Source organism: Penicillium waksmanii (assembly GCF_028829765.1).
Source record: "Penicillium waksmanii strain IBT 27052 chromosome Unknown utg000004l:1.0-5674109.0:1.0-5678898.0, whole genome shotgun sequence".
NCBI lineage: Eukaryota > Fungi > Ascomycota > Eurotiomycetes > Eurotiales > Aspergillaceae > Penicillium > Penicillium waksmanii.
This window is the reverse complement of record NW_026643251.1, coordinates 3,737,861-3,760,857: the sequence shown is the minus strand read 5'-3', so window position 1 is coordinate 3,760,857 and position 22,997 is coordinate 3,737,861. Positions and strand designations below refer to the sequence as shown.

The window sequence follows — 22,997 nt, the reverse complement described above, 5'->3', positions numbered from 1 at the left end:
GATGGTTCACACTTACTTACGCAACTATCCAGCCAGTCCATTATCGGTTTCCAATACCTAGTGGGAGCTTCCGACCGAGGACACTGGAGTGGCTAAATGTGCAGTTGTAGCAGAATGTGATGATGATGCGAAGAGCACCTGATGGTCTGAAGATCGAGAACGATAGCCTTCGAGTCGCTGTACTGTCAATGCAGAGTCAACCCTTTCCTTGATTTATTCGTGAATCGCATGAAAATCAGACGTGGCAAACGACCCTTTTATATTTCTCATTCCCTCAAAAAGTCGACAATCGTTATCTGCTTCATTATCTCCGCCCCTGTCGGCACAATACTGACATGATTCGTTCTGTTTTGCAGAAAATATTGCTCATCTTCCTTTGTACTACCGGGCCTGTTCACCGACTGGCAGTTGGATGGCCCTGGATATTCCCGCTTGGCATCTTCCAATAGCAATTGTCCGAAAAAGCTTGGATCATTTATGATTTGCATCAACCCTTCTTCTTTCAGCCACAGTCTTTGCAATCTGGAATGCGCTCTTTGGTGAGTACAGATTAATCATATAAAAACATTGTCACATGGGATGTATATGCTGGAATGTATGCAAATTTTTGGCACATTGAGGGAGAGTACCAGTAGCTGCTCTAGGAGGTAATTCTTCTTATGCCTCCCCATACTGGATGCCTATGAAACAATTGCATGAGTAAATTCTCAGGCATAATAGGATACTTTTCCGATTGAATATCCCCTCAAGTATTCAGGTCGTATATCCATTCCACCACATCCACTGGTAATAAGTGTAGGTCATGCATCGCAACCCATTTGGGCTACGCCTACTAGGTGTAATACACAAACCGTCTCCGGCCATGCCCACCTGTACAACACCGCTAATGCTGCCTAATTCCTCTGCATTGTTGTAGTAGTAAATCTCTTCATTTTTGTTGGTGATCCTGCCATCCCGCGTAGGCGAGGCCAGAGGCATACTCTGAGCCCTGAATAACAGATTGATTCTGACAAGCTCAAGCCCGGATATTCAATCGAATCATTATAGCGCACTGGCTCTATTCCTTTTGTGCATAATATTTTTGAGGACATAGAGATACCCGTGCGGTTATAGCGCCTATTGGGGTCCATACAAACGCGATTGAAGCTATCATTTCACCATACTACTAGTATGAAGATCTTTGCCAAAGAGTGAAGACATCCTGGATAAAACTCACACTCGTGACACGGTTTCTAGCAAAGCCAGTCGGAGGGGTATTGTTCTACCTTCCGGTTGGCAAAAGGACAGGTCCTCGTGTTCTGCCAAGACGAATTCTAAGGATTTAGTAGGTCATGCCTTCAATTTTTGGTGTCGGTGAAGTAGTCTATAGTAGCTACTAGCAGCAGCAGAGTACACTATGGCATTATTTGATTTTGAAATTCAATTATCACGGGGCTTTTGCCATATTATCATCCTTGATACCATGCCTCACGAACAGTTCTAACCAACGTTGGAATGATTATGCACAGGTATATACTATATGCTAGAAACTTGTTATTAAAGATATTCATGATTTGGTGCCTGTTATAATTGAGGGTGATGATAGTACTGAAGAGGAACTGAAAGATATAGGATGGCACTTTAATATCATATGAGTGTTACATCCCACTCCGCAGTCTCTAACTGATATAGGAGCCCTGGAGAACGGCTGTCGGAACTCTATGTTTGTAAACATTATTTAAATCACGGTGACTAGTCTAAAGAGAAGACTGATGCGCCAACAGTGGCCGCTCTGGCTATTGCTCCATCTAGGAATCTATGACAGGCAATTGGGCGAGGAGTTTAAGCTGGACGTCTATGGCAAACCTTGGAAGAACCTGTCAGGAAAACACCAACTTCCTTGGAACATGGCAACGACATATGGATGGAGCTCGATACGAGATGGAAGTTAAGACTGGTCGAATGATCAGGAATTACCAAAAACCGCTTCATGAAGTTTTAATACATATTAAATGCACACAAAGCAACGCATGCCTACCCTCTGGCTAATACAAGTTCTACACAATGTATAAATGAACATGCAGTGAAAATTGAGGAAACTAGCCCCGGGATATCAAGATAAGAAAACATAAATACAACCTACCAAGCCAAAGCACCTTTCCGTAGTCTCCGGCTGCCTTAATTCTCTTTCAGTGTCTCCCTCACAATCTTGAGGATAGCCAAGACATCCTCATCCGACATTCGACCCTCCCGCTCTTCGATCACGGTATCAAAAAGTGCCATGGCACTTCCATCCTCCTCGTCCTCGCCTTCTTCCAGTTCCTCGCCATCACCGTTCACATGTTCTTCATCGACATCCATAGCACCATCACCATTAACCATTCCATCTTCCGCTGCAGCTCCGGTATCCCCACTGGGAACACCAAGCCCTAAATTTAAAATCATCACGAGCTCCGCTTTGGTGAGTTTGTAAGGCCGCAGCTTGACAATAAGGTCACGGATAGCATTGTCCATGGGCGTAGAATCTGCAGAATGAGGCGGTGCGACCACAGCGTGCTCGGAGTCTCTGGTACCGTTGGTTCTCAGGGTTCCTGTCATGGCTGCTTGAGACTGTGATTGCGAGGATGAGGGTCGGTTTGTGAAACGAGGGTATCGAAGGACATGGGGAGAAATTCGGGCGATATAGTTGTGGATCTGGGAATCTTTTGTCAGTTTAGGCGATCTAGGAAGCAATCGTCGAGTGGTACGGTGCGATGAGGTATTGTTCGGTGCCTTTCGCGAGGCATGATCGGGTAATGAAGATATACGCATTTGCGTAGCTCGAAACGCAATGATGTCTTACCTCTTTCACCACAGTATTATGGTCTCGTAGATCAGGGCTAGGAACCCAGTTTCGTCGCGCATTTGGAGGTGGGTTTGGAGGGCGGCGGGGTGGGTTGGCCGATAGGTAGGCCAACACCTCCACATTGGTGAGAACAGCAGCTTGGGGGTCGAGAATCTATGTATTTTGGTCAACATAAGCTTTCTATATCTCAGACAGGCCAACTTACCTTCATTGTGCTCTTCGTAGGCGAATATCGAGTAGCGGAGATGAGCTGCGGAGGGAAAATTACTCGCTCTGCCAGATAAATATGGCGGTCTGAAAAGCGGTCACTTGCCTAGTATTATTTTCACACTATTTTCACACTGGCAGAGATGTGCATCAACCTTAAGACTGCAGGTGCAAGGTACAAATATACATGGTCTAATATACTACCACTGCTACTGGGAAACGAATTGAAATATAAACAGATTATTCAGCTAAACTGAACTGCCTTGTACCATCGAGCACCGTCTGCGCCAAAAATAAAACGTTGAAATGCCCCAAAATGCGAGCAGGCCGCGAAACAAAAAGAAAGTGATATCATACAGATTCGCGAAGCCATCACATAGTACGAAACTTTTAAAGCAAACCTTTACTCGCCCTTGTTCTTCTTCTTCTTCTTCTTTTCGTCATCACCCTCGTCGGAGCGCTTGCGCTTCTTGCCGTCCTCCTTGTCGGCCTTCTTAGAATCCTTCTTGGCCTTCTTCATATCCTTCTTGCTGACCGATGACGGGTTTCCGGAGGCGTCAAAGGAAATCTCGCCACGCTCAAGCTTGCGTTGATAGCGCGCGACGCTAAGACCAGCCTTCTTGGCCATCTTCTCCAGCTCGGAGTCATCCTCGGATGACGAGTCCGAGTCATCGGAATCGCCATCGGCCATCTCCTCATCGGAGTCGACCTCCTCCACCAGCTTCTTCTCCTTCTTGGACTTCTTGTCCTTCTTGGCGGGGGTAGGCTCCTCCTCAGCCAGAGCGTCGGCATCAGGGTTGTACTTGCGGGCCTCGTTCAGGTCGAACTTCTGAGCCGCAGGAGTACCAGTGGGGGCAATGGTGACGCCACGGGGCTTGAGGGGTTTGCCCTCCATAGCTGCCAGCTTGCGCTCGAGGTTGAAGCGAGATTCGGTACCAAGAGCAGCCTTCTCCTCCTCGGTGACCTCCTCACCCCACTCGGCAAGGGCATCCACGCGGAGACCCAGGGAGGCCTTGGCAGCCAGAATACGGGCCATCTTGCCCTTGTTGCGACCAGTAGCCTGGCCGATCAGAGAAGCGTGGTAGATCAGACCGTACTTGGGAGTATCGTGCTTGGTCTTCAAAGCACGGAAAAGGGCCTTCTCGGCACCAAGAATCTGGATGGTAGAGGCGGGGCTCTTGGAGAGACTGGTCAGGCTACCAGCGTGGGCAATGAGACGGGCACCGACCAGGTCACCGACGAGGGCAGTCAGGTTGGGAGCAATGGCGTTCATGCGGGAGGTCAGGTAGCTGGCAAGACGCTGGCGGTACTCGTAGAACTCAACGACTTGGGTGGCGAGCGACTGGATGTTCTCCAGATCCTCGGGGCTGATCTCAGTACCCATGGAGCGGTCAGCAGCGAGCTTGACAGCAGTCTCGATCTCCTCGGGGAGGATCTCGGAGAGATCCACAGTCTCCCAGTTAGAGCGCATGCCCATCTTCAGGACAAGTCTAGCGTAGGCAATGTTGTCGTTCAGGATCTTAGCCAGCTCGGGGAAGTGCCAGCCGTACCATTCCTTAACACGCATGGCATAGGTGTTGAGCTCCTTGTCAAGATCATCCAGCAGGCCGATGGCCTGGACAATCATGGTATCAATCTTATCGGGAGAGAACTTGAGCTTGTGGCGTGCGAGAGAGTGCGAGAGACCAAGGGCCATGGCAGACATATCACTGGGCGCCAGGCCGGGAATGAGGGAGGTCAGGTTCTCACGAATGGCACGGAAGGCATCGTGGGTAGTAGAGTCGGCGATACACTCAATGGAGAGACCGGGAAGCTTGCCAATGGCATTACCTGTAAAATTTTACTGTTAGTTAAACGTCGATGGGAATGCAATGGGTTCGAACATACCGAGCTTGGGGTCGGCAACAGCCAGCGAAACCTTCTTCTCATCCTTGACACTGTCAAGGAGAGAGGCAAGGCGGGGGGTAACCTTGCCCTCGATGATGGAGGCAGCCTCCTCCACAGCTGCAGCGGCGCTGTCGAACTTCTGGAAACCCTTCAGCTTGAACCTGTAGGTAATGTTAGCGTCGCTGTCGCCCGTGACAAAAAATTTGCGCGTGGCCGCAAATCTTCCCCTCCCCACCAAGATTTCGTCCATTGCAAAAAAAAAAGAAACATGGATGCGACATACAGGTTAGAGACACCCTCAGCGGTGTTGGCATCCTCAGGCAGACCGTGCTTGAAGAGCTTCTTGTCCTTGGCCTTCAGCAGGGCGTAACCCGCGCTGGTTTCGGTCAAGATGAACAGCGACATGGTGGGCAACCACGGCTTTGGAGCTCGAAAATAAATTCAGCTAGTGTATTAAAAAAGCCCAGGTCGAAAGGCTAAAGAAAGACGGAAAGAGGGTGTGGGCCGTGGACGCTTTAACCGTTGAGGAGGAATCTAGAAATTTTGGCGCAGAAAAAGTGAAAAGTGAAAAAGCGACCCGGAAAGCCACTGTGGCTGTGGCTTAGTCATGACCTCCGCCATACAGCGATCGAGGGAGCTACAGCTGGTTCCTCCCCCCAAAACCATCTTTCCATTCTACACACCATGGAAGGCCTTTTCTTCAATGTGAATGGCGGGTAAGTGGATTTGTCTCTCTTGTGGATTAATTCCATGCTAACGGACCTAGGTACGTCGAGGGTATTGTCCGAGGGTATCGGAACAGCCTTCTGACCGGCCAGAACTACTCCAACTTGACACAATGCGAATCCATTGACGGTAGGCCAGTTCTCGTACCTCGAAACAACTCATCAGATTCTAATAAGCCTTTTCGCAGATGTAAAACTCCAGCTGGGCCCTTCCTATGGCGACTTCCTTGCCACTCTCCCCCCGAACCCCTCCACCTCAGCGCTTGCCGGCAAGATGACCGACAAGCTGGTCTCAGAGTTCCGCTACCTTATCGCGCAGTCGACCGGCTCAACTGCCAAATTCCTGGAATACCTGACGTATGGTTATATGATCGATAACATCGCCTTGCTGATTACCGGCACCTTGCACGAACGAGACACCCGAGAACTCCTGGAGCGATGCCACCCACTGGGTTGGTTTGAAACACTACCCGTGCTATGTGTCGCAACCAACATTGAGGAACTATACAACTCGGTGCTGATCGAGACCCCGCTCGCCCCATACTTCAAGGGCAGCCTGAGCCATCAGGACTTGGACGAGCTCAATATTGAGATTGTTCGTAACACTCTGTACAAGAACTATCTCGAGGACTTCTTCAACTTTGTCAACACCCACCCAGACTTTGCCGGTAGTCCCACGCAGGATGTCATGTCCGAGATTCTGCAGTTCGAGGCCGACCGCCGATCCATTAATATTACCCTGAACTCTTTCGGCACTGAGCTCTCCAAGCAAGAGCGAAGGAAGCTGTACCCCGAATTCGGCAAACTTTACCCGGAGGGAAGTCTAATGCTTTCCCGTGCTGAGGATGTTGAGGGTGTTGCTCTGGCAGTCAGCGCCGTCGCAGATTACAAGGCGTTCTTCGACGCTGTAGGCCTCAGCCAGGGTGGTAGCGGTATGGGCGGCATGGGTGGCGGCCCTGCTGATGGAAAGAGTCTGGAAGATCTATTCTATCAAAAGGAGATGGACATGTCGAAGTTGGTCTTCACTCGTCAATTCACCCCGGCGGTGGTTTACGGGTGGATGAAGCTGAAGGAGCAGGTAAGACCAGTCTCCTTTCGAACACTGATTTGTAGTATTTGATACTGACAACGGGCAGGAAATCCGGAACGTGACTTGGATCTCGGAATGCATTGCTCAGAACCAGAAGGAGAGAATTGGAAACTTTATCTCCGTCTTTTAAGCCCAGCCATCATGACCTCGCATCTCTTCTTATTCTTTGTATTTACCACTCTGGCTGTGCAAATTCGCTTTGGCGAACAGCTGATTTCGTTGTATCGAGTACCCAATTCGTTTTCTTTCCGAGTATCTAAGTGAGCGCACCACCTCCCTCGGCCGGAACAATGGCTACACCTGCTTTCGGCTATTCTTGACTTCTTAATTTCTAAGGCGTTGGGAAATTTCGTGGGTTATTTTTGTGATATAGAAGAACAAATCACATCGAACAGATGGATTTTTCTCTTGTTTTCCAGCCATAGACGCCAGATCACCAGTAAATGGATCCGAGGTAGTACTACTAGTACTACAATGCCGAATAGGGTTTTTTATCGCTGGATAGACTCCTCCCCAGTTCCAGCCCGCGTCCCACACGTTTGATCCCGAGGCCGAGTACGAGTAGTTTTACATGACTCAGACTAAGTATACGATCAATTCCTGAGGTCGGGAGGGATAGAAGGGGCAAAAGCACAAGTCAAGAGTAGGAAGATTTAGTTTTCGTTTTGATTCAGGCCGATATGTGCAGATGGTCGGCAGTAGCAGCAGCTAGGTTAACAGAAAATGACATCCAGAAACAAGCAAAGTCTCAAAGCAGCATGGAATCACAAAAAATACATACATGGGTTCTCAAGGCCACCAAGTCTACTTTGACCGTGGTTCTATATTGGAGGGGTTGGGGGGGGGGAAGTATGAGAAAATGACTTCATGTCGGAAACGCCAAGATAAAAAAAAAGTCTTCGGAAATTCATTGGAAATGATAGCTTGGAAAAGCGAATCCCACAGCGTCATATTTTTCGTTCATTTCTTATGAAATATATTCACCCATCACGGTCGCGGGGAAATCAATCATATTGGAACAGCACACTGATACTCTCACCGTGGTGAACACGACGGATAGCCTAGTTTAAGCGGTCAGCAAATGTGGCGCCAGGAAAAGGCAATTCAACTCATGTGACTCACCTCGCCGAAAACGTGGCCAACCTCTAGGACCTCAAGCTTCGGGCATCGGCGCAGGTGATCGCCCTGGTCCACGCTGTTGGTCACGACAACCTTGTCCAGCGCACTAGCATTGATGCGATCGATGGCGTCGCCGCTCAGGATACCGTGGGTCACCAGGGCATAAACCTGGGAGGCACCCTCCTTCTTCAGAAGCTTGGCAGCGCGAGTGATGGTGTTAGAGGTGTCCGCCAGATCATCAATCAGAATAGCTATGCGATCCTTGACATCCCCGACCAGCATCATGGTGGCATTCTGACGGTCTGTGATCTTTGTGGGGCGACGCTCCTGTGAAGAAAAGATGAATGGTCAGTCAGGCTAGTCATGATACAGAACTTTTTCGGACGTAATCGAGAGAGGAGGAAGAGGAAGAAATATAAATGGAAACATACCTTGTGAATGAGGGCGAATTCAATGCCCATCTGATCAGCAATTGCAGTCGCGCGCTTGGCACCGCCAGCATCGGGGCTGACAATAACAGACTGCTTGTAATTGGGAATAGTGCGTTGGATATAGCTCTTCAGAAGAGGACGGCCGTAGAGGTTGTCGACAGGGATGTCAAAGAAACCCTGGTACTGAGGGTCGTGCAGATCCATGGTGATGATGTGATCGGCGCCCGCACAGGTGAGCAGGTCAGCGACCAGAGTGCCCGCCTGCGCAACCCACTGCTTGTAACCGGGACGGGGCTGGAATGCATTGATCTTGGAAGCGTTGGTGCTAGATACAGTGCTCGCGGTATCCTCCGCGGCTCCGTTCGTAGTGGTGGACTTCAGCGAGTCGGTAGTCTCACTGCGTGGCAGTGCGTTGCCAGTGCGCCGTTTTACAGGGCTGGCATTGCTGTCATCTATCTGGGCCTTGGCCAGGCTTTTCTGGAGATTGTCGATGCCGTTCATCAAACCGAGTCCCTCGGGCTTGCCCGGACCCGGGGTGGGAGGGGTACTTTCAAAAGTGTAACCATTGTTGGGCCGGTTCACCACAGATGACTTGACGAGAGGGGCTCCGGCCTTATCGTAGGGGATATCACTTTGGCGAGAATAAGGGAAAAGAGGAAGGACAGCGGTGACTCGACGGGCAGAGGCCGTCTTGCAGGCGGAGATGGTAATGAGGAGCTCCAGCAAGTGGTCGTTAACCTTGCCACCTCCGGATTGAATGATGTAGACGTCTTTCTCACGGACGGACTCCTGGATCTCAACCCTGGTCTCGCCCACGGCGAACTTGGATAGCAGAACCTCCGCGGGTGGGATTCCCAGCACACCGCAGATGGATTCGGTCAGCTGCGGGTGGGAAGTTCCCCCGATGACAACAAGATTGCGAACCATAGCTTTGGATGGTCCTGACGGGGTGTCGGCAGGAATATTGGCGGTTTGGAGGGAGGTCGGTCAACGTTTGGAGAGGAAGGTGGAGGAGGATTGGAGAAATTTGGCGGGACGGAAAATCTGGGGAGCGATGTCGGAGGGGTAAAGGGACAAAGAGGAGGAGTCTGTGAGGAGTGGGAGTGGAGAGTGAAGCGATTACCACATTGCGGGGTGAGTAGACTTGACGAAGTCGAGAAGACCAGGATCTGAAAAGAAAAATGATGAAGCTCGTGTGAGTCCCGCGATTCGAAAAAAAGCCTCTTTGGAGAGTGGAACAAGATTTGGACTCGGGTTGGCTGCCGGATTTCTAGCCTCAGGTGTCAAATTGCCGTTTTCAGCCTAGCGTCGAGGGCAAAGCCAACCGCCCCGCAGAAAACGGCAATGCAATGCACGAAGATCCCCGGAATGTACTGCCTGAGACAAGAACACAAGCAATTCCATTTGTCGGTAGATACAAATATGTGAGCAAGAGCAGAGAAAATGCCAACAAGACGATTTAAAATGAAATAATTCAAGCGAAAAGGAAAAGAAAAAAAAGTGTCAACCGCTCCCATACTCCTGGTCCATGATAATAACTGGTTTTTGGTTCCTTTGGCCTTTTGATTTTCGAAAACATTGAATTGTTCCACCACTGTTTTCCGGCCCGCGACATGGACTCTCATCATTCTCCGGTACCGACCTCCCTAGACAGGTATTAGCATTGCCGATGGTCGTGATAAAAGGGTCTGAAATAGCTTTGAGGCTCACAAGTCAAGTTGTACTCCGTTGCTCACTCCGTAATCCTCTAACGTTAATTGGTCCTTGAAGGGACGCTCGCCCTGGCGTTTGAGAAGAATTTCATGAGGCTCACGACCTATGCGGGCAGCTACATAAGCCTTGAATAGTTCTAAGAAAGCGTTAGCGAGTCGTCTTGGTATATTCCTGGCCATCGCCAGTTTCCCGAAACAAGGTCCGGAAAGCAACATCAAGCCGGACTTACTGATTGGATCTGATGCCAGACAAGGGATTGCAGCCTTGGTACCCAGACGATCATTCACATGAACCACAATCATTGGCTCGCCGGATTGGGGAGAACCGGCTTCTTGTCCTTCTTCTTCTTTTCCTTCTTCTCCTTCTTCTCGCCGCCTTCCCGTGGTGCATCTCGGTCGTCGCGTCGTCGGTCGCGGTCACGGTCGCCATCTCTGTTCTTGTCGCCGTCGCGTTCTCTGCGCGGTGAGCGAGGACGATCGTTTCGGTCTCTGTAGCCTCGATCTAGTTTGCGCTCGTCACCGCGGTCATCGTCGTCGCGCCGCTTCTCCTTCCAGCGAAATCCTCCGGTCTTTTTCGGTCGACCTCGGTCGCCATCATCTCGCCGGTCAGGGGACCTACTGCGTGATCGGTCTCCCATCATCCAGTTTCGGTGTGGAGAAGAGTGAGGTTGATGTCTGACTGTCCCAGCAGCGATGCCAACGAAGATAGGCACATCGGAGACACGTGACGAGGGCCTGTACTCTGTAGTCAAGAACACGGAACCCACACACAGCGGGCAACGAATAGAATAGTAGCAGAACAAAAGGTGGGCCCTAAAGCAACACTTGGGACAACGATGATTGATTCAGTGGGAAGCTAACTTTGGCAACCCAGCTCACGTGAGAAACACCCTGGATGTTTCAAGCCTCAGGCTTTGTCTCCAAATTAGGCTAGCCTATATCTGTCTCCGATTTGAGCTTCGCGCAGGACGGGGCAGCGCTTCGGTCTCGTTCTAACTACTATCACTGCCAGTGTATACGCGCATCACCGTGGTTCCCCGACATTACAATGCCCGGCCGCTTAAGAGTCCAGCGGCCGTCGCCGACGACCGTCAGCTTCACCGTCTCCAACGCGTCACCGCGCTCCAGCTCCCCCCGCAAAGATCCTGTTTGGAATCCAAATCCTCCTGCGCGCACTCCTCTTTTGCTGTGTTGTCCTTGGCCTCACAGCACGACTTCGAAATTTAGTTTTACTCCAGGGTGAAAACTTGGCCCAATGGCAGGCCATTTGGTCCAGTCCATTTGGAGCTCATTTGTGCAGCCTAGTCGACAGATACAATCCGTGGGCAATGGCGGTGGTCAGCGTATTAGTGATCTATGGGGTATTCAAGAGAGGATACACCGGTATGTCAAAAGAATGAATCAGGAAGCTTCTACCAATGTATTGACTAATGCAATCATCTAGAGGAATCACTTCTCGTTATCCGAGGCTTTGGCATCCAGACCTCAACATCCTCCTCGACCTACCTTTCTTCGGCTGCGACAAGATTCATTCCAACCACACAGATTCAAGACATTGTCATTCATGAAGCCTTCAAGGGATTCGAGGTCCGCTTCTATCTGGCAGTGATTGTAGAAGGCGAGCCAGATGTTCTGGTGGTCTTTCCGGTAGGACCTACGTTCTCATTGTGTTGTACTCAGGCTAACGATGCGGGTGTTTAGCAATTACTACCGAAGCGGGAAATTCTAGAAGAAGTGTGGAGGGGTTCTCGGCGTTGTCTTTATGATGCAAAATCATGATAGAATATATTCTACGTTCAGGTCACGTTGAGGTTTGCCAGCACCTCAGAATTTAGCCTTGCACGGATGATGCGAATTGTGCATTTTTCTTGCTAGGAATGATCTATATCCAAATGAGTATGTGCCACGATCTTACAGGGACGCGCTCTGTTCCGCCGCTTCCTTGGCCGCCATTTTGCGCTCCTTTGATGCCAACCACTTGGCATTCTGAACCTCCACAGGCTCGTTCCTGGTTTTCTTCATGACAGGAACATATTTACCACCCGTGCGAGTGTCATCAGACCCCTGCCAGATCTTGGCGCCTCGGTTTTGCTTCTTACCGGTTCCATGCTTGATATCAATGTGCTCTATCAGACTCTGGCCACCTTGACCAACAGTCAAATCCAGCAGGGCACCAGCCAAAATTTCATCCATCTTGCGTTGTCTCCAAACGGCCCATAGTCCATCGACTACTCCCTTCATGCCGAACTTGCTATCGCTCTTGGGGCTGCGGTTCTTGTTATGTCGTGGGTCACCAGCGTACAGCCAGTTCAGGGCGTCATCTCGGCTGCCGGAACTTTCGTCGGGGAATATGCAGTCCCACAGTACCAGCGGGGCGTCAGATGCCATCTCATATGAAGGTTTCCGTGGGGTCTTTTCCACGTCCAACAAGTCTGCGACGATTGATGGGGCTTCAAGTCCCTGTCCGACCAGGAACAATATTGCGACCATATGCCGAACTTGGTGCCAGAGGAAGGCAGAGCCGTACAGGGTAAATGAATACACATGGGGAGGCGCCTCCGCAGACAGGTCTGAAGAAACCATGTCTACATCCTGTGGAGAGTCCTCTTGCGCTTGAAATCCAGGGCGGGTCACATATCCCAAAGGATTGGTCTTGGGGTCGACACGCTCAATGTCAGAGCGAAAAATCATTCGCTCAAAATTTTTGATTTGCTTGCTCGTGTCCAGCTTGCAGAAGTTCCGGAAATCGTGGGTACCTTCGAAGGACTTGGCTGCTTCGCGCATAGCTTCGATATCTAACCAACCCTCGCGTAGCTTCTCGCGGGGTCCCTGGCCATCTTGAGCCCGATTTTCAAACCCAAATGCTCCCGGGGTAGGAGAGAAAGCCGGCTGGGTGAAGAAGTACCGGTATCTGCGTTCGCGGCAGGAAAAGCGAGCATCGAATTCAGGTGGAGGGTTGGGACACCAAGCAAGAACCCGGATATCACCTGGTAGAACTCTGTTCAAAATCGATACATATTCAAGTTCATCGGCGACATCGTCCCAATCCTGATCGGTGGGCTGCTCCACCTGCATGCCATTATTCTCCGCCTCCTGCTCTGTAGTCTTGGGCGCGAGCTTGGGTCTAGCACTGCGGACTCGCACTCCAATAACTTGTCCAAACGCACTGACTCCGCGATCAGTCCTGCCCGCCTTCGAGTAGTCACACCCATCCCAATGAATACAATATGGGCGTAGCTCCCGCGGCTGGATATCATTCGGCTCGTCGGAAGAGCTCGTCTCGGGAAGGATCAAACGTGTTCGTCGCATGGCTTTCCACAAGATCTCTTCAATCGTAGGAAGTGGTGTAACGTTCCCATTCGTGTGTTCGAGGCCATTGTACTGCTGTCCAAGGTATGCGAATTTAAGCGCAATAAATCGGGTATTGTACTTGGAAGGATCAAACCCGCGAGACTCTTTGACTGTCTGGGATGGTGGCGCAGGTGTGTTGACAATGTCATCGGGGGAATGGGCTCTCTTCTTGTTCGGTTGGGCGGAGGATGGAGGAGCCGGAATGGCAGGCTCGTAGATGCCTTCTGCGACGGGCGCGCGTGACGACTCTTGTGTCGGGGGAATCGTATACTGCGTATTTTGTGAATGTAGCTGTCGCTCAAGCTCTGTGATCCGACTGATCAAGTTCGAATTGGACCAGGTCGTGTAGTCGGGCTGCCCCTCGGCACTGGCGACCGCCATATTTTGAAGCGTGAGCGAACGGTTCTGGGTCATTGAGCGCGCTTGTGACTTGATGGCGTGTTTAATGAAAGTACCCTGCGAAGACAATCTGACTGATTTACTCCACATACCACCTCTGGTGATCTGAAGAGAAATTTGTCTCGCTTGGGGTGGAGTTTTACTGGGCCGCAACTGGAGAAATTTAATGTCCGCGGAGGATCTGGTATTTGTCGTAATATTTACTGTATTGTACTGTAAATGCTCCTACCAACCGCCGTGTATTTTGCGGCGAGCATGTATTGGGTGGTTTTCGACTTTGATATATTCAATTGAAGTAGCAAACTAACCTTGAAGGGCTCTATATTGGTTTGAAACTAGTTTTACTGGTATAATCTGTGGTATTGGTGGTGTCGCCTGATTTCGTGGTCAATCATAAACCTTGACAACTGCCAGTGTGCCCCAGGCCAAGTTTATATATCGGTGTACATCCATGCCAATCTTTGATCTGCGGGCCGACAGTTGGATATGATAACTTGGAATTAACATCTCATTACCCCCCGCCATAATCTCATTTTATCTTGTGAACTCTTAGAATACTACTCAGGTAGCCTCCTGAATATAAAGAGCAGATAAAAGTGATAGGATGTCCGACATAGAAACTGATGAGAGGGTAACGTTGCTACTCGTGGGTGACGCTGAATGTGGAAAATCTACCTTCTTGTCGTGAGTCATGACTCCAATCTACGGCGCCTGTGTTCTCAGAGGGAGATATTTGCCCTTACATTCACAAACGCTGCCTGTGAGGAAATGGATGCTGACTCTAGGGCTGATTGTTGAACAGACGTCTCAAGAGTGGCAAGCGGCCTGCGCCATCACAAACCGGGGCGGCAACAGATACTAGCCTCCCCGAGACTTTACGCGATAGTGACCAGCCGTTTATCTATGATATTCGCTTTGCAAAGAAGAAATTCACTCTAGAGCTCTATGACACTGCGAGTCCTAACCAGCACTGGACGTCCCTTCAGCCAGACGTGGTCGTCGTAGCATTTGATATCTCCAACCGCAATACACTAGGTGGGCTTAAAGCGGTAACCAAACCTGTTAAAAATATCGGTTTCCCCTCAAAAAGCTAATATACTTGACTGACAGTGGCGAGATGAAATAACGCGACATTTTCAACATGGTCATGGTGAGCGCATCCCCGTGATGTTGCTGGGATTGAAACGAGATCTGCGGACCGAAGGGGAGGGTATCATCTACCCGCAAGAGGTACGTTCAGACAAAGAGAATATATAAGACGGCGCCCAAACTAACGATCTCGCGAAGGCATATCGAATTGCTCAGGAGCTCCGCTGCGATAGATATGCCGAGTGTTCGGCTGTGACAGGCGAGCTCCTTGCTGAAACATTTGAAGATCTGGCCCGGATGGCCGGGATGGCAACCACAACAAAAGGTGGCCAAACTGATGGGGGTTGTAGTATTCTTTGAGGGTTCATGCGAAACTGAAAAGGAACAACTTGGCCCAAGGCCGACGGCTGTGGATTCGGAATAATGGTTACTTGATAGTCCGGCGTTTGCATATACAGAATGTTATCTGAATAAAACTCCATTTGCCCGCGCTACTATTTACTTTACAGCAATTTGGGACCGAGATCACACAGGATCCATGACATCCATAGATCTTACAGAGATGTGTGGGCCGTGATTTACTAGTACCTCCAGACTAACCGTTTTGATGTCTCTGATATAGCAGCCAGTTACACTACATGCTCTACGCAGGACTTGAAATACCGAGCACACCTTTTTCCGAATACTAGATGATACATACAGGGAGAAACCAAGGTAACGATTAAGTCCACCTTGTAGATTGACAGCACAGGGCTTTCCCCCAGTCACATATCCGTGACTGGATCTCTTTCCCTCATAAGCGCCAGTCAATATTTGACGTCGCTATCCCTCCCGGATGCGAAAACAAGAAAATCATGAAGAGTGCTGGTAAATGAGACCACTGATGCAAAAAAAAGACTGGAAGTTTCCCGGTGAAAAGCTCTTTTTTCTTTTGCTGTTTTTCAGTTCTTTTTGTTTTTGAACACTTGAACAGAAACTAGGATAGACATGTCAAGGGGGGGGTTCGGGAGATAATTCGATTCCATTGTTGTCAATGGATGCGTCGAAAGAACAAACAAGAGCATTTTCCTTTTTTCCCTGTGACCCAAAGGGCATTAGGAATCGTCACAATCATCCCAGATCGCCATGGCTTTTTGGGTTGATATCACACTTTCCCCCTTTCAACACCATCCAAAGTTACCGCCTAGCGAATTTACCACTTGGTCTCGGTGGTAGCGGTGGTGGCAGCGGCCTGGGTGGTCTCAGCAGCCCACTCGGTGTTCTGCTGGGTGGAGCTGGCAGCCCAGTCAGCACCATCAGCCTCCCAGCTGGTAGCACCAACAGCGGCGGAAGCGGCAGCGAAGGCAGTGCCAGGGGCACCGGCACCGGGAGCGTTAACATCCCAGTTGTCACCAGCGAAGCCGGACTCGACGGCACCAGCGCCAATCTCATCAGCACCCGGGGCCTTGGCCTCCTCGGCGACCTCCTTGTTCTCCTCGGCCTCAGGGTCGCGGTAGAAGTACAGGTCGACAACGGAGTCCCACTCGGTCTCGCGGGTAGCGAGGGTACCGCGGAGACGGAGGATCTCACGGGCGAGCATCCACCAGACGAGACCGATGGAGTGACGACCCTTGTTGTTGGTGGGGATGGCAACATCGACGAAGTCGGTGGGGGAGTCAGTGTCGCAGAGGGCAATGACGGGGATGTTGACGAAGGAGGCCTCCTTGATGGCCTGGGCATCGGTGCGAGGGTCGGTCACGATGATGAGGCGGGGCTCCTTGAAAGAGCGGGTGATGTAGTTGGTGAAGTTACCGGGGGTGAAACGACCAGCAATGGCGGTGGCACCGGTGTGGTGGGCGAACTTCAGGACGGCACGCTGACCGTAGGGACGGGCAGAGACGACACAGACATCGGCGGGGTTGTCAATGGCGGCGATGATACGGGCGGCCAGGACGATCTTCTCCCTGTTCCATCGCAACACTGATTAGAATCTTTGTCGCAAAGTTTTCCTTGCATTATCCAACACGCATCCCCGGGGTCTTGTTGTTGCATACCAGGTCTTGCCAATGTTCAGGACGTTGACACCGTCGGCACGGGTCTTCCAGAGGTAGGGCTCCATGTGCACCTGAAGGTTCTTGGAACCAAGGTGGCACTGAGCAGCAAGGAGCATCTCAATGTCCTGCGCGGTAGGGTTGAAAACCGGGGGGAGCTGGGAGGGGGCCATGTTGGGCGATTGATTGATTGACGAAGGGGAAAAGATCAATCGTCTGGCTCTTGTCGTGGTGATAGAGGAAAAAGATTCAAAGGCGGAGTCACAAAAACCTCGCGGGCGGTTCGGGCGAATTTCGCTAAATGTGGGCTTGAGAGCTGTTAGGGCTAGGGCAGCGGATATTAGTCATCCAGCTTTCGCGGGTATCTCTAAGGCATCAACATATTAATGCCTGATACATGAGGCTTGAATATTACCATCAATGCGGACTAGCGTGATTGCTTCGGTCCGCAGGATTTCCCGGCCCAAAAGCTGGGAGCGCGAAGAACTTCAAACTGCAGACCGTTTGGAGAGCCATTGAACCGCACCTGCTCAAAATGCCTCCACGTCTATTTTTCCAGCCTTCAGTGAAGGCCCTGACCGGTACGATTGCGATTTTTAACTACCCAGTATCTCGGTCTTGCATTCTGATTCTGATTCTGATCAACTTTTGTCGCAGGTTCCATCTCCGGCCAGAGCCCGCTGGTGTCTTTGTCACACGCAACCAGGTCTACCGTGAGGGCAGCCTCCACCAAGTCCAAGCCTCAACAGAAAACCACAGACTTCTTCCGAGCCTCCCAGGCGCGTCAACGCAAGGCGGCCAACATCTCCCGCCAAAAGGACATCCAGGCTGAGCGGGAGGCCTCAGTCGGTGACCCCGTGGAAAGTCAACCGACACCTTTCATTCAAGAAATCCAAGCCATTCAGAATGGCACCCAAACCCCCCTCAAGCTCCGACCTCAACTACTACCTCAAGTCCGATGAATTGAGTGGGGCGTTTCAATTCTCCAAGGACTTGACCGAGCCGCTCCAGAACCCGGATCGCGATACCGCAGACCCTCAAGCCGAGAAGGAAATCACCGAGTTGCATCAGCAACAACACCACAATGCAGAGGAGGCTATTCAGCGCATTGTGAACCTCAACAATGGCAATACCAAAGATCGCCTCCGCCTCATCGTCCAAAAATGTATTGAACAATTTGGTCGACACAGCACCGATACGGTTTTACCACCCAAGCCTGCCAGTGTGCAAGAAGAGTCCGCGACCAACCACCTTGAGAAAGTTCCTCGTGTTGGACCCGACACCGGCTCCCCCGAGGTTCAGGCAGCTATCCTGACGGCCAAGATTATGAACCTCTCTCGACACCTGCAGTCCTCCAACAAGGATAAACACAACCGCCGCAACCTTCAGATCCTTGTCCACAAGCGACAGAAGCTTCTTCAGTATATCCGTAGGAAGGAGCGTGGTGGACCTAGATGGCAAAACTTGATGGGCACGTTGGGTCTTTCCGAGGCCGCATGGAAGGGAGAGATTTGCCTGTAGAGTGTTCTACTACCTTGTTCGGGGATGATTTCTCAGACTTATCATACCCCTGTATTTTGACTAGACCGTTCAGCGTGTTTCCTTGGATGCGGATTTGACACCGGAGGTTGGAGAAGACGAATCCCCTTTCGGTCTGAGCCTGAAGTTCTTGTCCCAATGGCCGGTATTATATGTACAAATAGTAGCATTGTATTCATTACTCATATTATTCTTCTCGCTTCATAACTACCTAGTTGAATGTTCCAGATGTGCTTGTATTACTTCCTACTAAGTAGCATTACTAGTACGGAGTATACTGCGGAGTATACTGCTGAATGGATTTCTGCCTCAGGATCCACTCCACATCCCAGGCGGTCAAGAAGGTAAATATTCTGCCTCTGCCCGAGTCAAGAAAACGCATGTCAACCATCGGAAGCAGCCCGGGCTAACCACACCAGCTTTCCGCGCAGCGATCGCACCTTCCCTCCAGAGCGAAAGTAACATCCCCGTTGCCCCTTCCGCTTCTGGAGTACACCAACACGTCTTGTCACGGCAACGCTGCCTAAACACAAAACAACAACACCACCTTCGTCTCTTCCTTCTCTTCTCTTCTCTCACCACCTTTCCTACGCGTTTCGATTCACTTGCTCCTAGACTTACAGTCTGAGTTCCTCTTGCATTGCGATCGAACCATTCTTTCACACACACCTCTCGACTTTCGTCCAAATTTCACTCTGCCTGTATCCGGCGCGTCATCATGCGCACCCGCTCCAAGCCGCTCTCCCCGAGCTCCTATCTGTCGCTCGACGACAACCCCATCACCCGCCGCCGCCGTACCACTCGAAGTGCCTCTGCCCAGCCACAGGAGCCACAGGTCTCCCAGCCTGCCGAGGCTGCCCCTGCTCCTAAGACCTCAAAGGCTCGTGGCCGAAAGAAGGGCTCTACCAAGGTTGCCAAGGGCAAAAAGGTAAGTGAATATGAAACCTCGAGTAGATCTGGCAGCTAATTAGCTTCACAAGCCCGGCCGTCCGTCAACCAGAGAAGCTGTTGAGATCGAACACCAAGATTCTGCATTGACCGGAGAATCTGCTGTCAATGGTGGGCCGACAGGCCCATGCCAGGACGCGGAAGCGGAAGCCGTAGAGCCCGCCGTCAACTCGTTTGAACAACCTACTTCCGTGCTCCCTTCTGTCGAAACAAACGACGACGACGAAATACCCGATACTGCCGCCAATAGTGAGTTGCATGACTTTTTTTTCTCGAGATTCTCCCATCGGATCTGTGCTTTCCCGATCTCCTTCCATTGGTCTCGCGCCCGTTCCCCGAAGATTTTCCCAATCTTCTCCCTATGGACTCACCCCCGAGCGACTGTCTCCTCTTCTCATCCCCTCATCCCCTGATGCGCCGGTTCTGTCTCCCTTTTTCTTTATCGAGGACCCTGATTTCGTTGAAATACCGGCCGCTGTTTCTCCATCGACTCGGGAATTTTCCCCCGTTTCATTCTACTCCCTCGTCACTTCGTTCTCTGATTCAATCATGGTTTCCGACTCCCCTGTCACTCGGCCCCTCCAACTTGAGCGCGGTTCCTCGGAACCTGACGTATGCCCACCAGGACCTGAGTATTCTTTGCAGCGTGTACCTCGGCTTCGCCTCGTACCAGGGGCTCCCTGGTTCGCTGGGTTCGCTGCAGGTCGTGATCCTGCGCCTGGACCTTTCATATTGCCCCAGGAAACCACTCACCGGGCGTCGGAACGAGGCTCAAGTTCCGACGGTTCTGATATTCATCCGCTGGAGCTACAGCATGAACCATCCGGACTTGAGCCTCGTTCTGACGAGCATGTGGCTCCTTTTGGCAGCCCACATGTCTCGACCCACCGCGTGGTTCCTGGTCGTAAAGGTGTCAGATCTTGTCTTTCTCGGGCCTTGCGAAAAGTTGCTTGTTTCTTCACACCTTCCCGTTGCCCTCGAAGCCCAGTTGCCGAGGAAGAATTCGAATGGCGATATTCCAATCTGGACCAAATGCTGATCAAAGCTCCTTCCCGCACAGGTACAAAATGGGGCCCCATCGGACCCAAACGCCAATTTCGCAAAGACAAACAACCAGCCTACCACATTATGAGCCCTTCGAATAGTCCCTCGAAGCACAACCGGGTAGAAAAGGCCTTCAAGACTACCCCGATCCGCCGAACCCGATCATCTTACGCCGCTATCTCTCGTCGTCGTCGCACTGAGGCCAGCGGCCGTATCGACCGGACTCTGTACCGCCTACCCGAGCTTTTGTCCCAGAATGAAACTGATGGAGACGTGGCTATGACTGCTAACCCAACAACCCCCCCAGACCGCACAGTCTGGTACTCCCATGACCGCCCCTGCAGCTCGCACTGCTCATTTGAACCAGGATGCTTTTACGACAGAGAACATTCCGACAGCCGGTGCAGAGTCCCTTACAGAGAACCCACCTGCTTCTCCTGGTATCGTGAGATGGGCATTTAATAATATCTCTCGACGATGGACGAATATTCGTGATCGATATGCTGGCAATCAGCCGACTGAGGCACAAAGCCCTGGTAAGTACTCATGCTTCGCATTGCTAGATCCAATGCTAATATCGATATCTTAGGTGCTCAAACGGCGAATGCCATGTTGTCTCCATCTCCGTCAAATTTGTCTGCTCCGCCGCAAACTGATTTGAAACCCTCAAACCGTCATGTACTCACCCCTAGACCGACTCGCTCATACTCTCTTTACTCAAGCGGACTTGACCCCGAGCTCAAAGCCCGTTGCTACGGGAGGAAGGATTCCAAACAGGATTCCAAACAGGATTCCAAAAAAGACTCTGACCAAAGCACATCTGAAAAGCGTAAGCGTGAGGTGTCCCCGACTGATATTCCAAACCCGAAGGGAAGTAGCTACGGTATGGACGATGACTTTTTTGTCTTCACTGAGGAAGAGTATGCCGAAGAGGAAAAGCGCCAGGCCGAGGAGCAAAAGCGCAAAGCCGAGGAGGAAGAACATGTCGAAGCTGGTGCACCTTCCGCTAAAAAAATCCGCGTTGATCAACCAAAGTGGCCCAATCGCCGTTCTACTCACCGTTCATCCACGAAAGTTCGCGCTGGAGCTTCATCACCTTCACAACAGCCTGGATTCCAACCAAACCGCCGGCATACATATGAAACAACCCCTCTGGAGACGATCGAATCCAGTCGTTTGCTAGAAGAGGCCGAGGCTCACGCCGAGGCCCAAACCGCCACAGATTCGAATGCTGTGCACCTGGATCCCAGTTCCGATACCGCTGGTGAGTACCAGGTCCCAGGATCATTTTCATACTATTTCCCACCCCTTCGCCCCCCAAGAATTACGCAGCGGGCCTCTCAGACTGCCACCCCGAATCAACATGGAATATTCGAACTCCCTCACAGTTCTTCACCTCCATCCTCCCCCCCCAAGGATTCCAGAGGGGATTACTCGAGGTCCAGGTTTCGTCCCGAATCCACATGGAACATTCGAAGTCCCCTACAGTTCTTCCCCTCCGTCTTCCCCCACAAGGATTTCGCAGGAGATCACTCGAGTTCCAGGTTTCTTCCCGAATCCACACGGGACATTTGAAGTGCCTTACAGCTCTTCAGATATTGAAATGATGGACGTCTCAGATACTGACCTTCCTACTCAAGTCTCGAATTCCGTGTCTCGTGACATGACGAACTGGCCCACACAAGCCGAGCCCGCCGAGGCAAGGGATCCCGGCCCCAGCATTGTCAACGGTATGTCCAACGCTTATATTTTTGCCATGTGGAATCGAAGGCGTCGCAGAGAGCGCGAAGAGCGCGAACACCCACCTATGAGACGAGCCCCTGGAACGATCAACAACCAAAGTGAAGATCCTACCAACTCGACATTGCTAGGTTCCTCTCAAATTTCTGGTGAAGATGATCTTCTCCCCCTCTATTACACGGGAGAAGGCATCAGAAATGCGACAGGCAACAATGAAACCTCAATCCCCCTTACGTCTGACCCTTTGGACGAATCTCCAGACGTCGTTGTGAATTTCAACCCAGACGGTACACTCGCTGATGATCAAGTTGCAGCCACAGTTTCCGACTCGGACGATGAATCGCCGTTGACCCGCGCTCGCACCAAGGCTGAACAATTCAAACCGAAGACCCCGAGTCGTCTGCGTGAAGCTCACCGCTTCTCTTCCAGCATGACTCGTACCTCGCCCTTTTCCCAGGCCGACATTGCCCCTCCTGTTTTCGATCGCCAAGAACCCGTTCCGCAGCCAGCATCTGATAACCAGCCAGCACCCGAGAACGAGCCAGCACCTGAGAGCTACCCAGAACCCGAGAACCCCCCCACGCTTTTTTGACACCCTTGAGGACATAGAGAGAGAAGCCGACGCCGATTGGCTCTACAGGCAATGCCCCAGTGGGGACTTGCGCCAGCTGAGATGGCCATCGAAGATCAGTCTCATCGATCAGATTCGCTCCCATGGAGTCGATCTCACTGATGAGGATATCGCCATTGCGGACGAAGCCTGGAATGATCCGGTTCAGCGAGAGATAGATTTGAATGCGATGCGGACTGTGCTCGCGACATCCATGAGCAAGCCTGACGGTGCTCCCGTTGACATGTCTGC

At 51.3% G+C, this 22,997-nt stretch overlaps 11 protein-coding genes across 11 annotated transcripts; 5 read left to right on the top strand and 6 right to left on the bottom strand.

Annotated features, from left to right (window-relative positions):
- Positions 1–2,157: 2,157 nt before the first annotated feature.
- N7481_004211 (uncharacterized protein) lies at positions 2,158–3,035 on the bottom strand (the record flags this gene model as incomplete). Its single annotated transcript, XM_057263430.1, has 3 exons — positions 2,158–2,673; positions 2,822–2,977; positions 3,030–3,035. The coding sequence occupies 3 exons, from the start codon at positions 3,033–3,035 to the stop codon at positions 2,158–2,160; spliced, it is 678 nt and encodes a 225-aa protein (XP_057125091.1).
- A 399-nt stretch (positions 3,036–3,434) lies between these two features.
- On the bottom strand, positions 3,435–5,323 carry nop58 (RNA-processing protein NOP58; the record flags this gene model as incomplete). Its single annotated transcript, XM_057263429.1, has 3 exons — positions 3,435–4,861; positions 4,919–5,079; positions 5,202–5,323. The coding sequence occupies 3 exons, from the start codon at positions 5,321–5,323 to the stop codon at positions 3,435–3,437; spliced, it is 1,710 nt and encodes a 569-aa protein (XP_057125090.1).
- A 279-nt stretch (positions 5,324–5,602) lies between these two features.
- On the top strand, positions 5,603–6,863 carry N7481_004209 (H(+)-transporting V0 sector ATPase subunit d; the record flags this gene model as incomplete). The annotated part of the gene is made up of 4 exons (XM_057263428.1): positions 5,603–5,634; positions 5,685–5,773; positions 5,832–6,721; positions 6,780–6,863. 4 exons carry the CDS (start codon positions 5,603–5,605, stop codon positions 6,861–6,863), a joined length of 1,095 nt encoding a protein of 364 aa, XP_057125089.1.
- An 874-nt stretch (positions 6,864–7,737) lies between these two features.
- N7481_004208 (ribose phosphate diphosphokinase subunit PRS5) lies at positions 7,738–9,210 on the bottom strand (the record flags this gene model as incomplete). Its single annotated transcript, XM_057263427.1, has 3 exons — positions 7,738–7,794; positions 7,856–8,179; positions 8,284–9,210. 3 exons carry the CDS (start codon positions 9,208–9,210, stop codon positions 7,738–7,740), a joined length of 1,308 nt encoding a protein of 435 aa, XP_057125088.1.
- A 697-nt stretch (positions 9,211–9,907) lies between these two features.
- On the bottom strand, positions 9,908–10,636 carry N7481_004207 (ubiquitin-like protein HUB1; the record flags this gene model as incomplete). The annotated part of the gene is made up of 4 exons (XM_057263426.1): positions 9,908–9,929; positions 9,994–10,132; positions 10,226–10,259; positions 10,322–10,636. The coding sequence occupies 4 exons, from the start codon at positions 10,634–10,636 to the stop codon at positions 9,908–9,910; spliced, it is 510 nt and encodes a 169-aa protein (XP_057125087.1).
- A 373-nt stretch (positions 10,637–11,009) lies between these two features.
- N7481_004206 (PIG-H family GPI synthesis protein) lies at positions 11,010–11,696 on the top strand (the record flags this gene model as incomplete). The annotated part of the gene is made up of 3 exons (XM_057263425.1): positions 11,010–11,085; positions 11,223–11,378; positions 11,440–11,696. Coding segments are annotated over 3 exons (489 nt in total), but the record flags the coding sequence as incomplete, so codon positions are not given.
- Positions 11,697–11,906: 210 nt separating this feature from the next.
- N7481_004205 (pseudouridine synthase DEG1) lies at positions 11,907–13,727 on the bottom strand (the record flags this gene model as incomplete). Its single annotated transcript, XM_057263424.1, has 1 exon — positions 11,907–13,727. One exon carries the CDS (start codon positions 13,725–13,727, stop codon positions 11,907–11,909), a length of 1,821 nt encoding a protein of 606 aa, XP_057125085.1.
- Positions 13,728–14,349: 622 nt separating this feature from the next.
- On the top strand, positions 14,350–15,194 carry N7481_004204 (Rho family protein; the record flags this gene model as incomplete). The annotated part of the gene is made up of 4 exons (XM_057263423.1): positions 14,350–14,429; positions 14,548–14,794; positions 14,856–14,975; positions 15,033–15,194. 4 exons carry the CDS (start codon positions 14,350–14,352, stop codon positions 15,192–15,194), a joined length of 609 nt encoding a protein of 202 aa, XP_057125084.1.
- An 832-nt stretch (positions 15,195–16,026) lies between these two features.
- On the bottom strand, positions 16,027–17,037 carry rps0 (40S ribosomal protein uS2; the record flags this gene model as incomplete). The annotated part of the gene is made up of 2 exons (XM_057263422.1): positions 16,027–16,777; positions 16,868–17,037. The coding sequence occupies 2 exons, from the start codon at positions 17,035–17,037 to the stop codon at positions 16,027–16,029; spliced, it is 921 nt and encodes a 306-aa protein (XP_057125083.1).
- A 362-nt stretch (positions 17,038–17,399) lies between these two features.
- On the top strand, positions 17,400–18,385 carry N7481_004202 (mitochondrial 37S ribosomal protein uS15m; the record flags this gene model as incomplete). The annotated part of the gene is made up of 3 exons (XM_057263421.1): positions 17,400–17,445; positions 17,522–17,709; positions 17,753–18,385. The coding sequence occupies 3 exons, from the start codon at positions 17,400–17,402 to the stop codon at positions 18,383–18,385; spliced, it is 867 nt and encodes a 288-aa protein (XP_057125082.1).
- Positions 18,386–19,121: 736 nt separating this feature from the next.
- N7481_004201 (uncharacterized protein) lies at positions 19,122–22,727 on the top strand (the record flags this gene model as incomplete). The annotated part of the gene is made up of 6 exons (XM_057263420.1): positions 19,122–19,331; positions 19,384–19,600; positions 19,977–20,710; positions 20,763–20,931; positions 20,985–21,659; positions 21,784–22,727. 6 exons carry the CDS (start codon positions 19,122–19,124, stop codon positions 22,725–22,727), a joined length of 2,949 nt encoding a protein of 982 aa, XP_057125081.1.
- Between the last annotated feature and the right edge of the window lie 270 nt (positions 22,728–22,997).